Source organism: Halichoerus grypus, chromosome 2 (genome assembly GCF_964656455.1).
Source record: "Halichoerus grypus chromosome 2, mHalGry1.hap1.1, whole genome shotgun sequence".
Classification (NCBI taxonomy): domain Eukaryota; kingdom Metazoa; phylum Chordata; class Mammalia; order Carnivora; family Phocidae; genus Halichoerus; species Halichoerus grypus.
In genome coordinates, this window is record NC_135713.1 from 102,744,705 (window position 1) to 102,757,471 (window position 12,767).

General features: G+C 36.0%; 1 protein-coding gene across 4 annotated transcripts in view; it reads right to left on the reverse strand.

Annotated features, from left to right (window-relative positions):
* SREK1 (splicing regulatory glutamic acid and lysine rich protein 1) overlaps nucleotides 1-12,767 on the reverse strand; it is a 41,076-nt gene that overhangs the window by 7,497 nt on the left and 20,812 nt on the right. For all 4 annotated transcript variants that reach the window (XM_078067265.1, XM_078067264.1, XM_078067266.1 and 1 more), the window contains exons 4-10: nucleotides 12,405-12,569; nucleotides 12,084-12,262; nucleotides 10,752-10,882; nucleotides 9,757-9,871; nucleotides 4,721-4,840; nucleotides 3,969-4,343; nucleotides 69-164 (exon numbers count right to left, since the gene is read on the reverse strand). In XM_078067265.1, coding sequence (XP_077923391.1) covers nucleotides 69-164; nucleotides 3,969-4,343; nucleotides 4,721-4,840; nucleotides 9,757-9,871; nucleotides 10,752-10,882; nucleotides 12,084-12,262; nucleotides 12,405-12,569 — 1,181 coding nt within the window. The remainder of the gene's footprint in view (nucleotides 1-68; nucleotides 165-3,968; nucleotides 4,344-4,720; nucleotides 4,841-9,756; nucleotides 9,872-10,751; nucleotides 10,883-12,083; nucleotides 12,263-12,404; nucleotides 12,570-12,767) is intronic.

Genomic DNA, 12,767 nt, shown 5'->3' on the forward strand with positions numbered 1-12,767 from the left:
AAAATAGATCCAAAAGAAGATTTTTCTTCCCCCGCTCCATCTTTGGATTTAGCACACTTTCAACCTACCTCCTAGGGGATGGAGATCTAGAAGATTTCCTTTTTATAGTTTTTGATGTTCTTGGTGATCTGGAAGAACTCCTGCTCCTCCTCCTACGCCTTTCCCTGAAAGTCAAAAATATATCATTTAAAAATATAGCAATTTTAATAAAGGGCAATTCAAATAAACAAAAGCAAAAAGGTCCTTAATGCTCTCAAGTTAACAGTCTTTCAAATACCAGTTTAAACTCATGTCCTTTAAGAACATGTTCTATTTTCTAATATTCGTACAGGTCAAATTTTGAACCATAAATTTTACAGACATGAAAATACGTTCTAAGATTTCGTAACAGAAAAGGAAGAAGACTTCTTTTCATCTGGTTTATCTGAACAAGAACTTCCTGAATAGAAAAAATATTAATGGATATTTCAGATTCTCTGTTTTGCTTATCCTGATCCTTTGTCCTGCATCTAGCTCCTTGCTGCCCCACTGTGGATTATTTTATAAAAGATTAAGGTGGCTTGCAAAATTTGAACTTTACAAATCCAAGCATTTAGAATGTCTCTAAAAAAGCATTTACATTAATCTATTTTACAGAGGAATTGTTTTACCCTTCAACTTCCTACCATTTTATTGTTCTATTCATTTAAAACCGAGGGCACAAGTTGCTTAGAAGTAAAATAGTTAAAACCTGGGCCTTAAATATGAAATAAAAAAATAACTACTGAATTGATTAACAGTGTTTAGTATTATTAAAAACGATTTTCTTTAACATGTTAGCAAATGATGCATACTCAAAATTACTTCATTTATAAGCACGGTCAACTGAGAAACAATGAATTTCAAGATGTCCATAACTCAGGGGATGACGCACGCAGGACATACTTACTATGATTAATGTGTCCAATGATCTCACAAGGAGCTCTAATAATTAGTGGCCATACAGGTGAAAGAACCAAATCCCCTAGAATCCAAGTCCTCCATACAACCTCAGTAAGAATATTCTAGGCTAAAGAAGCATTTTGCCTACATTTTTCATTATAAAATAAATATCAGATAATGCTCAGATGTGGTAGATACAGTATATGTTAAGACCAAATTAGCCAAGAACTTTGAAAACACCATCAATTCCAATTTTACCTAAAGCTCTCTCCTCCATTACCCAATTTTATTTCCAAGACACCCCAAAATTATACTTCCTGACTAATGTGAAAATAGGTGAAGATATTCCATTCAGTCAATGCCATTCTGTAACAGCCCAGCATAAATACCATAGATACTTATTTCATAGCATGAGAATATCAATGTATGTTAGACTTTGTTCACACAAAATGGTGCCACCCTGACCAGTTTTGACTGTTTAACTTTGTTCAGGAACCACTATGTGCAGGTGGACATCTAATAACTAACAGCTGATGATAATGAGCGCTAAGGCTGGATAGACAGCAATCTAGAACGTCAATTAGTTGAGAAAGAGGCAGTCAGGGGTAGTATAGGGAACTGTAGTTGGTTAGACTTAGATTTAAATTTTAGTTCCATACCTTACCAGCTGCATGACTAAGGTCATATTACTTAATCTGAGTTTCAGTTTTTCCAACTGGAAAATGGAGTTAATAACTCAAGCTTGATAGTGTTGTTATGAGGATTTAGGATGATACCTATAAAAGTACCATGCACAGTCTCTTGCATATACTTGGTGTCAATATTTTCTCCTTTCTCCTCACTAGCTTTATTGCTAGTTACTGTAAACACTGAAAGTTGCTTAAATATCAAAATTTTCTTTAAAAATGTAGATTAGGGGGCACCTGGGTGGCTCAGTCAGTTAAGCGTCTGCCTTCGGCTCAGATCATGATCCCAGGGTCCTGGGACTGAGTCCCACATCGGGTTCCCTGCTCAGCGGGGAGTCTGCTTCTCTCTCTCTCTCCCTCTACCCTTCCACCCCTGCTTGTTCTCTCTCTCTCTCAAATAAATAAAATCTTAAAAAAATAAAAAAATAAAATAAAAACGTAGATAAGAGGATGATGTTGAAAATAAAAATACCAAGTACTCTATTTTTCTGAGCCATTAAAATGTTTCCTGTTAACTAAACAAATCAGAGCACATGAAAAACAGAAAAATGCTAAAAGATGACAAATTTTAACTCTTCACCAAGCTCTTACGAAAGCACAAAACGTGCCAAACTTCAGAACCTTTAGAAACTAACGTTAGTCAGCATTTCTTCCCCAGGCCCCAGAGGTTAGTTAAGAATATATTTAGGAATGAATGTAAACATCTGAACTTCCTTAAATGTCAAGCAACTTAAAATGGCCACCGAAAAAATTAAATATTTCAAAGTCATCCAAAAAGTAAATTCAACTGAATTTAAAAGGAATCAAAACATTGTTTTGTGTTATGAAGGGCAATAACTAAATGATCACATAAACACAAAGGAAGGTGTGACAGACAATAAAATCACTGTGCAGTAAAGGAACAGGCTTGCAAGGCTTGACTGATGTCCACAGCAATGAGACTAAGTTAATTCTTCAGTTTCTGGTTCAGTGTGCTGAAATATGGTAGTGATCTGTTTATTTTAAGCCCCAGTTAAACATACACTGTTGTTTTCAACTTTATGCTTTTGCAGCAGTTTCTTAAAGCAGGTACCAAGTACTGATTAGAGAATTCTCAAACTTAATCTCTTAAAAAGAAGAGAAAGAGCTACCGTATTTCTAATTTGGAAGTGCAGAGCAGCAGATGGAAAACTTCCCGAAAGCTATGGTATTATCATACTTTGAAACCATGATAATAATAGTCTTCTCACAGACTTACTGTGAGGAATAAGATTAGTCATGAAAAACCGTGCAGAGACAAAATCTGGCATTTGGTAAAACATTCAATAAACACCTTCAATTATCTTGTAGTACCTAACGAAAGACTGGTATTAAGAACAAGCTATTGAAACACAAAGTCAGAAAAACAGGAAATATACATTCATCTCCAATTACCTTCTGTGAAAAACCACGATTAAAATAGCCATAAAACTGCTAAAATAGGTGTTTTATTCAGTATTTTTAAGATCTAGTTTAAAACAAGTTTAGGAACCTCATTCACTCAGTTATTGTATCATGTGGAGTAATGGATATAGGTTTAAATAATCTTGAATCAAGGGAGGTCCTAGGTCCTCTTTTTGCAGCTGTTACTATGGCAACCTGCTGCCACCTGGTGGCAGTGTACTTATTAATTGAGGGAACAGTCCTAAGAAAAAAAGTAAGACCTTAACACTGACAGATCAGGGGCGCCTGGGTGGCTCAGTCGTTAAGCGTCTACCTTCAGCTCAGGTCATGATCCCAGGGTCCTGGATCGAGCCCCACATCAGGCTCCCTGCTCTGCAGGAAGCCTGCTTCTCCCTCTCCCACTCCCCCTGCTTGTGTTCCCTCTCTCGCTGTCTCTCTCTCCGTCAAATAAATAAATAAAATCTTAAAAAAAAAAACCAAAAAAAAAAAATTGACAGATCAAGGAAAACCAAAATTTAACTGTCATGCACTCAACAAATAGAGCAGTAAAAATCACTTAAATGAAATTTTAATAATCATTCGGCATATTAAAATTTACCAAGAAGTCAATTCTTCCATTAAAAAAAAAAAAAAGGAAGAAAAAAAGAAAAACTCATCCTTGCCATCTCATCCTCCAAGAAAATAAGCAGCAGCGGCCACTGCCGGCACCAGGAATTACGAAGGATAGTTAAAACTTTTCAAATAACTTTGCCCAATTATCATCTCTTCCACCTCATAGGTTCAATACTGTGGCAAGCGCTCTACTAGAGAAATGTTTATTCTGCAATTAGAGGGCAATGATCTGGTTATTATTGTACTGTTTCCACTTACGGAGCATAATCTCTTCCCCCTTGGTTAAAATTTACATTTTCATTTGTCATCAGTAAAAAATTATCAAACCTGCTGGAACTACGAGATCTTCTTGATGCGTTGTAACTTCTGGGTGGTGTTCTGGATTTTTTATCCTTCTTTCTTTTCTCATCTATCTCTTTCGATCTGTCCTTGTCTCGTTCCTTTTCTTTGTCCTGTTCCTTTTCCTTGTCTCGCTCCTTGTCATGTTCTTTTTCCCGCTCTCTCTCTCTGTCCTTTTCCTTGTCTTTATCCCGGTCCTTTTCCCGTTCTTTATCCCGGTCTTTCTCTTTGTTTTTACCCCGTTCCTTTTCTTTTTCACGTTCCTTCTCCCTGTCTCTCTCTTTTTCCCTTTCCTTTTCTCTATCTTTTTCTTTCACTCTTTCCTTTTCCTTGATCTTTTCTCGGGTGTCTTTTCTCTTGTCCCTTTAAAAACAAAAATAAATAAATAAATTCACAACTAATATTATTCTACTCCCCAAAAAGGACCTCCCTCTCGTTCCTCAACAATTATCAACCCAAAACAATTTATACTAGTTTATAATACATTACATGATAATCTCTATATAACCCAGGTGTACACGAAGCTGTTAGATGAAACAGTTACCGGTTTAATTATGTATTTTAGAAACCTCATGAGTCATTCTAATCATCATCAGATTCAAATCAATGGCAATCAGTATTAATCACTACTAAAACAATCAGAAAAAAGTTTACTGTCTCTCATTAAAAACCTAAACCACAATCATTTTTTAATAAGTGAAGCCACGAGAAAAATTACCACTAATTTCCCCAAAACTCACCGTGAACGCGAACGACTCCTTGACTTCCGTCTCTCCCTTGATTTAGAGCGTTTTTTATGTGGGCTCTTAGATCTACGTCTGTCTTTTTGTCTTGAACGTGATCTATTATGGGATCTACTCCTAAAGAAAAACAAGTTGTTAGAATGTCAAAACTTACTCTTAAAATTTCAATTTTTAAAAATTTAAGATGTCTTTCAAGTTGAGAAAAATTTAAAACCTATCCCAACAGTACTTATCAATATTTTAAAATTCCCTACTACCTAACGCCTCAGATTATTTCCAGTAATTTATTTATTGGCAACTTTACCAAACAGTTCATTTTCAGAACACAAAGTGAAAGAAATTATTTTTTATGTCAGACTGAAGCTGTTATTTTCAAGTGTGGCTTTCTTGTCTAATTATTATATGCCTGTTACTATAACTTCTCCCACAGAACAAGTTTGTATACCATAAACTAAATTTAACTCTTGACTTGCATGTAATTGCTTGTGGTTATACTTTCACAAGAAATAGTGGTTTTTCTGGCTCAAGAGTTTCTCTAACTGGCTGTGTGATGTGTGTCATAACATATATTAAGAATGTATAAGGAAGCACAGTACTAATTACGCTGCTAGTATAACAGGAAAATAAACATTACTCATGAGTTGAAGATATAGATAATTAAATGTTGGATTTGCAAGAACTCTTGATTTTATAACTATATAAACATAGCTATTAAAAGAAACCTTTTTTTAAAGATTTTATATATTTGAGAGTGTGAGCATGATCAGGGAGAGGGAGGGGCAGAAGAGAGGGAGAAGGAGACTCCCTGCTGAGCAGGGAGCTCAACACGGGGCTTGATCCCAGGACCCTGGGATCATGACCTGAGCCGAAGGCAGACGCTTAACCGACTGAGCTACCCAGGCGCCCCCTAAAAGAAACCTTTATTACTGGAATTCTTGCGGGAAAAATAACGATTACTCCAATTCTGAAATTCTCTAGGCTCCTTATTCCCACTGAAATAATGCTTATATAATGTGATTTTTATCCTAGTAACTATTTATTAAAATATAACAAAACTGAATGCACACAAATAACAAAGTAATGAGACTCACCAGCTCTGGAGTGAAACAATCTGGCTCTGACACTCAGCTCTGCCACATACTATCTGTGAGAACTCTGGCTACTCACTTACCCTCTCTAAGCCTAGTCTCTTCATCTACAAAGTTGGAGAATCATACCTACATCACCTAGGGCTGTAATGAGGACTAAATCAGATGACGCATGAAAGACTGCCTAGCAGTCTCGGGCACAGAGTAAATGTTCAAAATTCTTAACTCTCAAGATCATCAGCATTAATAATTAACATAAATGAAAACTTTAAGTTACAGCTTTATTTATTCCAAGGAGATCAAATGAACTTCCACAAGTATGCTTTATATAATTAAAATTCATCTTGATAGTCATGTTTTCATGAGTTAAGTTAAAACAAAGATCTATAAAAGAAATACATACAGTTAAATTCTTGTGGTATGCTAAGAAGCCAGAAAAATCTTGAGACAATTTTCAATTAATAATGAAATCCTGTTTTTTTAAACACATTTTTCAGTTAGTTAAAATGTTTCCCAACAGCTAATTTTCAACTGAACCACTCATCTATTTTACGGTTTTAAAAATCATACATTTATTTTCATACCATATTTTCAATACAAGAAGATAAGCCACAGTTTGTTGAAATCTTTATTACTAATAACCCAAGAGACAATGGGGCAAGTGGTAGGTAAAAGCAAAACTGCAAAACTTAAGACATTTTTAATCCATTTACAGACATCCACATAAGGGGAATGTTCTATAAGGCCTTTGCTTCTATGTACTTAATAGAAAGTCTTTACATTTCTGTTCTACTTAACCTTGCTAAAAATATACATAGTAATTTTGTTTTCCTCAAACACTGCTTTCCAACCTTAATTAAGCAAAGAAACACCTTTTAAAAAAACAAGTATAGCCTTAGGAAGTAAGAATTAATTTTAAAAACACTGATCACTTGGCTTCCCACCTTACCCCTACAGGTCCTCAGAGTTTGGAAGTCCCAAGAGTAATTACTGTATTTTAATTCTGACATTAAATATTTTCATGTCCCTATTTCACCCACTAGTCACCTCCAAACAAGTGTTCTGATTAGGTATGCTAAAAGCTTCAAGTCAAGAGCAAATCTAATCCAACCAAAGAGAAAGACTTGAGTTATCATTAGGAGATCTCATTTCAGCATAATGTGCAAAATCACATTTATAAATTAAACTGTAAATACAGGGCAACTTACCATCATGTCTCATCAAAGTTCAACTCTAAGTCCGCTGTTTCCCATTAAAATACTATAAAATGTCTTATAATTCCCATGCTGGTCTGTCAAGGTTACTTAACTTTAAAATATAATAATTACAGTACTACCCACCTTTTCTAACACTGTCCTTTGAAAAAAACACATATAAAATTTTGAACAAAGTCAAAATACATCTCCCCAGTCCTAGCCAAGATCACAGTGACAAGAAACCCCTTCCTGCCTCCTCCTATACAAGGGGAAGGAAAAAGGAAAGGATAGGGGCTGGAGGGAGGCTCCAGAAGCATCTGAGAATGCTGAGAAAGTAGAAGAAGGTGGGCCTTCAAGAGCAAAGGCTCCTGCAACTCGCACTCCTGCTAATAAGTCTAGTGGGGCAGAGCCACAGCTGAGGGTATCAAATCCCACTCGCAGGGGAAGCCAAGAAATGCCTGCCATCCCCCTCCCCTACCAGGGAAGATCCTTCCATACCAAGATTCTTAAGTCAAATGTTTTCAGTTAAGGGACTTTTTTTTTTTCCCTTAAAAAGAACCTTTCTTCTTTTATATTTCTTTATGAACTCACTAGAGGCTATATGTGTTTCTGTACATGTATAAAAATAGTATAAATTTACACACTACATAAATATATGAGAGTGTTACAAGTATGTGTATGTATGCCAAAAGCAAGTAATTTCTAATGCTACATAGTTAGACAAACCTACAGGAAAACATTCTCATGGGGGCGCCTGGGTGGCGCAGTCGTTAAGCGTCTGCCTTCGGCTCAGGTCATGATCCCGGGGTCCTGGGATCGAGCCTCACAGCGGGCTCCCTGCTAGGCGGGAAGTCTGCTTCTCCCTCTCCCACTCCCCCTGCTTGTGTTCCCTCTCTCGCTGTGTCTCTGTCAGATAAATAAATAAAATCTTAATAAAAAAAAAAATCTCATGAATTAAGAACAGTAATTAACAAATTTCATTTTAGACTGAAAAACCCTTCCCCTACTAACCCTTGGAAGGGGAAAATATCCAAATATACCTAAAATGATAAAAGCAAGCACCTTAAAGCAGAGAGTTAAATAAATCTGCTAAAACAGATAAATCTTCACAGAGATTATCAAGGAAACAATGATGTTAATCAAGTTTTGCTTTTTTCCAGCCTTATAAAACCACTAAGGTAGTGTATTCGGAGCATGGCTCTTGTAATCAACATAAAATGAAAGTCGGGTCATTGGTCTTTTTCCTCCTCAGAAAAGAAGTATTACTCTTGAGCTCAATTTTATATTTCTTTTATCTCCTTCACCTTCACCACATCCCGTCAACCTGTAGAAATGTCCACAATCTAGTGCCACTGCTTCTATACCACTTTCCTTCTCCAGCGCTGGCTTCTGTTGCTCTAACGTATGCCTTGTACATGCAACAACTTCCTTCACTTGGACCTGAACTTGCCTTACTGGAAGCCCTTGAGGGGAGACAGTAAAACCGTATCGCAAAAAAGACCTTATAAACAAAGAATAATGGAGAAGTATACACCTTGATATCACAGAAAAACAGACTAAACCGAGCTTGCTGATGAGGTTCAACATACAGCATACCGGTTCCCTTTTCCCCTCCTCTCAAACCTTCCTCCTTCTCTAATACCACCACACACGCCGTGCACACACACGCACATACACTTTTCTCTACATCTTCTCTTTAGACCTACGTGTGTACATATTAACACGCAATTGGGATCCACCATATACATTCTCACATTTCAGTAACACCTCCCTCCATATCTTAAAGAAGACAATAAAATTTTTCACTTTAAACACGATTCTTAGGGCACTTCCAAATTAAAATGCTGTTGCAAGCTCACGTTTTGAGGTCCACTTCAGACTAAGTACAACACAACAGATTTTTTATTTATTATTATTTTTTAGATTTTATTTGACACAGAGAGAGCATAAGCAGGGGGAGTGGGAGAGGGAAAAGCAGGCTCCCCCCTGAGCAGGGAGCCCAATGTGGGGATTGATCCCAGGACCCTGAGCCGAAGGCAGACATACTTAACCGACTGAGCCACCCAGGCGCCCCACATTTTTTTTAAAAAAAGAAAATTAAAATGACAGAACTATGTTCCAAAGTAACATAAACAGAACAGAAACAGAGCTTAAGCATAATACAGTAGTTGGAACTAAAGCTGCAAAGTTACTGCTGTGTTTCAGGTCCCAAAGTGGGTGCAGGAGGCTCTTATCATCAAAAATACCAAAGATTTAAAGCACCTCATTTGACTCACGGAACTAGAGATAGGTAGGTACTGGAATCCAAGATATGAGGTGCTACTCCCCCAAGCCTTGAGTAGCTGGGCTGGGGGGGGGAAGAAGGGGGAGGTGCACAGAGCCATCACAATAATATTTCAGCATCACCATACATATATATTCCCTTTTCTCAAGAAAAAGAATGAAAAATTTCTGCCAGTCCTATATAAAGAATAGTTTATTCTTAGAAGAATCAGGAATAGAGCGCCTTAAGATAGAAAACCAACTTCTAAAACAGAAAATTGAGATAATAAAAATTATGTATCAATTAGATAAAATTTCATTCTTAACTACAGTATTATAATTAAAGCAACATTTAATGATAAGCATAATTCCTGCTGAACTCCACTGAAATTTCTAAATTCTGATACATAAGCAAAAACTCAGAAAATCTTAACTATTTTAAATACTAGACCAAAAAAATTTTAAATATGATAGCAGAAATTCTCACCTGTGTTTTGACTGTGATCTTTTTCGTCTAGAATGGGATTTTGAGCTAGACCTGGATTTTGAACGAGTGTGGGAACGAGATCGACCGCCTTTTCTTTCATTGCTCTTTCCAGACTCTGGGAGGAAAAAACCACTTTGCAGTGTAAGCTCAGAACAATTAAAGATCCCAGTTAATAATCAGGCACAAGTGGAATGTACCACATATAGTGCAAGGGGCCTACTCTCTGTACATCCTCCTCCTGTGCAATTATCCTTCAGAAACATCCAAGAAAGTCATTGCATAAACTCGTTGAGTGCAGCCACCCTGCAGCAGTACATATAAACCAGATGATTATAAACAGCTGTTCGTAATATTTTGTTGCTGCCATAATGTACGATTATAACATGTCTGTAATTCCTATGACAGTGATTTTAAATCTTCTCTCCATTTATTTTGCTAGCAGTGAAGCTTAAATTCTGAGTGCTGATGTAGAAAATTTGCTCAACTGTAAACCACCTAGACATTTTTAGATTGGATTTTTAACTTTCCGTAAGCAACATGAAAGTCTGAATAGGTGTTCCTTTACCTTGTTAAAACAGTCTTTGTATTTTGCCAATCATGGGCTCTCTTTCCTATTTTTAAAATGAGAACTGTGAAGGAAAGTGAACCTGCTTGATTATAACCTTTTAATTATATTTATTCTTACTTTTCGCCTCAAAATAACATTTACACTTTGCTTTAAGCCAATCACTTGTGAGCACTGACTTTGCTACAAAAACATACAGATCTGATTAACTCAAGCTAATGTGCCTCAATTCAGTATCATAGGAAAACACAACATTTATGCTAACCAGTTCTTTGACCTTTGACACTAGTAAGTCACTTACTCTTTCTCGAGTTTCAGTCTTCTTGTTTGTAACATGGAGGGACTAAACAAGATAATTTCTAAAATTCCTTCCAGTTCTACGGTTCTATGATCTTAAACTGCAACCTATATAACAACACCGTGGCCTTACCTGGTTCAATGGCTGCTGAGATAAAGGACTGAGCCTCTCGTACTCGCTTCATTACTTCTTCTAACTCCTTAGCTGCAGCCTGAGGTGTCATCTCAGGGGGTTTTACTATTGCATTGTTGGAGTGATTAATTCTAAATTAAAAATATTAGCATATCACAAATACACACCATATTTTACAAAATATGAAACAAATGTTTATGATACACATATTTATAAATCTGAGGACATCTCGAAAGCACATTAAGAATGATACAGCTAAATACAGAATAATCAAAACCAACATCAAAACCATGATTAATCTCATTATCACTCATCTTTACCTCTTGCTAACAGAGCCAAAAGCAAGGAAAAAAGAAAGAAAAACTGAACCCTAGCTGACTCCTTAACAACTTGAATATACCAGGACAATTGCTTTTCCACACAACTTAGAATTATAATAAATTAAATGCTGACACCAATATTAAAATACATCATTTCTCATCTTGGATTATAAGATTTTGTTGGTATCTCTGCACGCTGGGAGGATGCAGGAGAGGCTAAATATATGCACAATTTTAACCAATCTTGGACCATGGGTGAGTCAGATACAGCTTTGAATGTGGGAGGCACCTGATAAAACTCTTCCCTACTAGGTCAGAAGTGGTTTCTCTGATGCACATAAATGAATCTGGTGAGTCTCACTTTACCCCCTTCACACTGAGAAGACAAGCATTCACCAAAAAGAAATTTTATCCTTTCACAGCTGAATCCTGATCAAGCTGTATAACTAAGGCAATTACCTATGAAATTTAGATAAAATTGCTGCCTCAATAATCTGCAAGAAATAGATTTTCTGGTCTTGAGAATGTAAAGTCTATACCAATTTTTCATTTTGCAAAATACGATATGAAAAAATATTAAAACTCAAACTGATTGATTTAAAACACTTCTGGGTACTTAATATTATTTTCCTCTTGGGATTTTGGATTTATCAAAATTCTTATTACAGTATTACTCTAAGTTCATCTCGTATGTTCAATCATCCATTAGTCTAGTCATAATGCAAACCCAATCTGCTTTATTAGAGCTTATGGGAAAAGACCTATAATCATTATATAGGGTATATAAATAATGTTAATATCAAATTAGACCTTATAAAATAGAAAATGTTTTCAAATACAACTTTAAAGGCTAAAATAGTAACTCATGTATTTCATTTATACTTAACACAAAGTCTTCCTTTCCACAAATTGCCAATTACTATTAAAAAGAAAAAAAAAAAGCCTTAATTACATCAGAAATACTTTAAGTTTTTCCATTATCATTAAAATTTCTTTGTTTAGGGTTTCTTACTTCAGTGGCCTGTCTCCAAACATAACTCCATTAAAAGCAAGGGCCCTTGGTACAGAATTTTGGTCTGCAAATTCCACAAAAGCAAACCGAGTTGGCTGAGTCTCATCACCTGCCATCCGCACAAACTTCACTTCTCCAACTTGTTTAAAAAATTCAAGTAGCTGATCAGCTGTCGTTGTCTGAAGAAACAAAGTCACGCTTTAATAAAGTAATTCTTTTTTAAAAAATTAGATAAATATTACTTTATCAATCGATATGACTTTGAAGAAGGGGGAAAGAGTTAAGAGATCCTACCACTCAGTTTTTTCTTAAATTAGTTACCTGGGAATTCAAATTGCCAACATAGACTGTTCTCCTAATTTCATCAATTTTGGAAGGATCCACATTTCCCATAAGTGGTGGCTGTGGTATTTCTCCAAGTGTTGCAATGTTGGGGTCTAGTGCTGCTGCTGGTATGGCTCCCAAACTGCTAAGGGAAACACCCAACTATAAATTAAAAAAAAAAAAGAACACATATTTTCTGTTAGTATCAAAGATTACTGTTCTTTAACCTTAAAAAGAAAACCATCAACTCAACAAGAATGGAAGGTGACTAGGGAGTCCCAACTTTAAGCAATGTATATGTCTGAATTATTGAGAAGGAGGTCACAGTAGTTCTGTGTGTAATTAGAAATACAACATAAT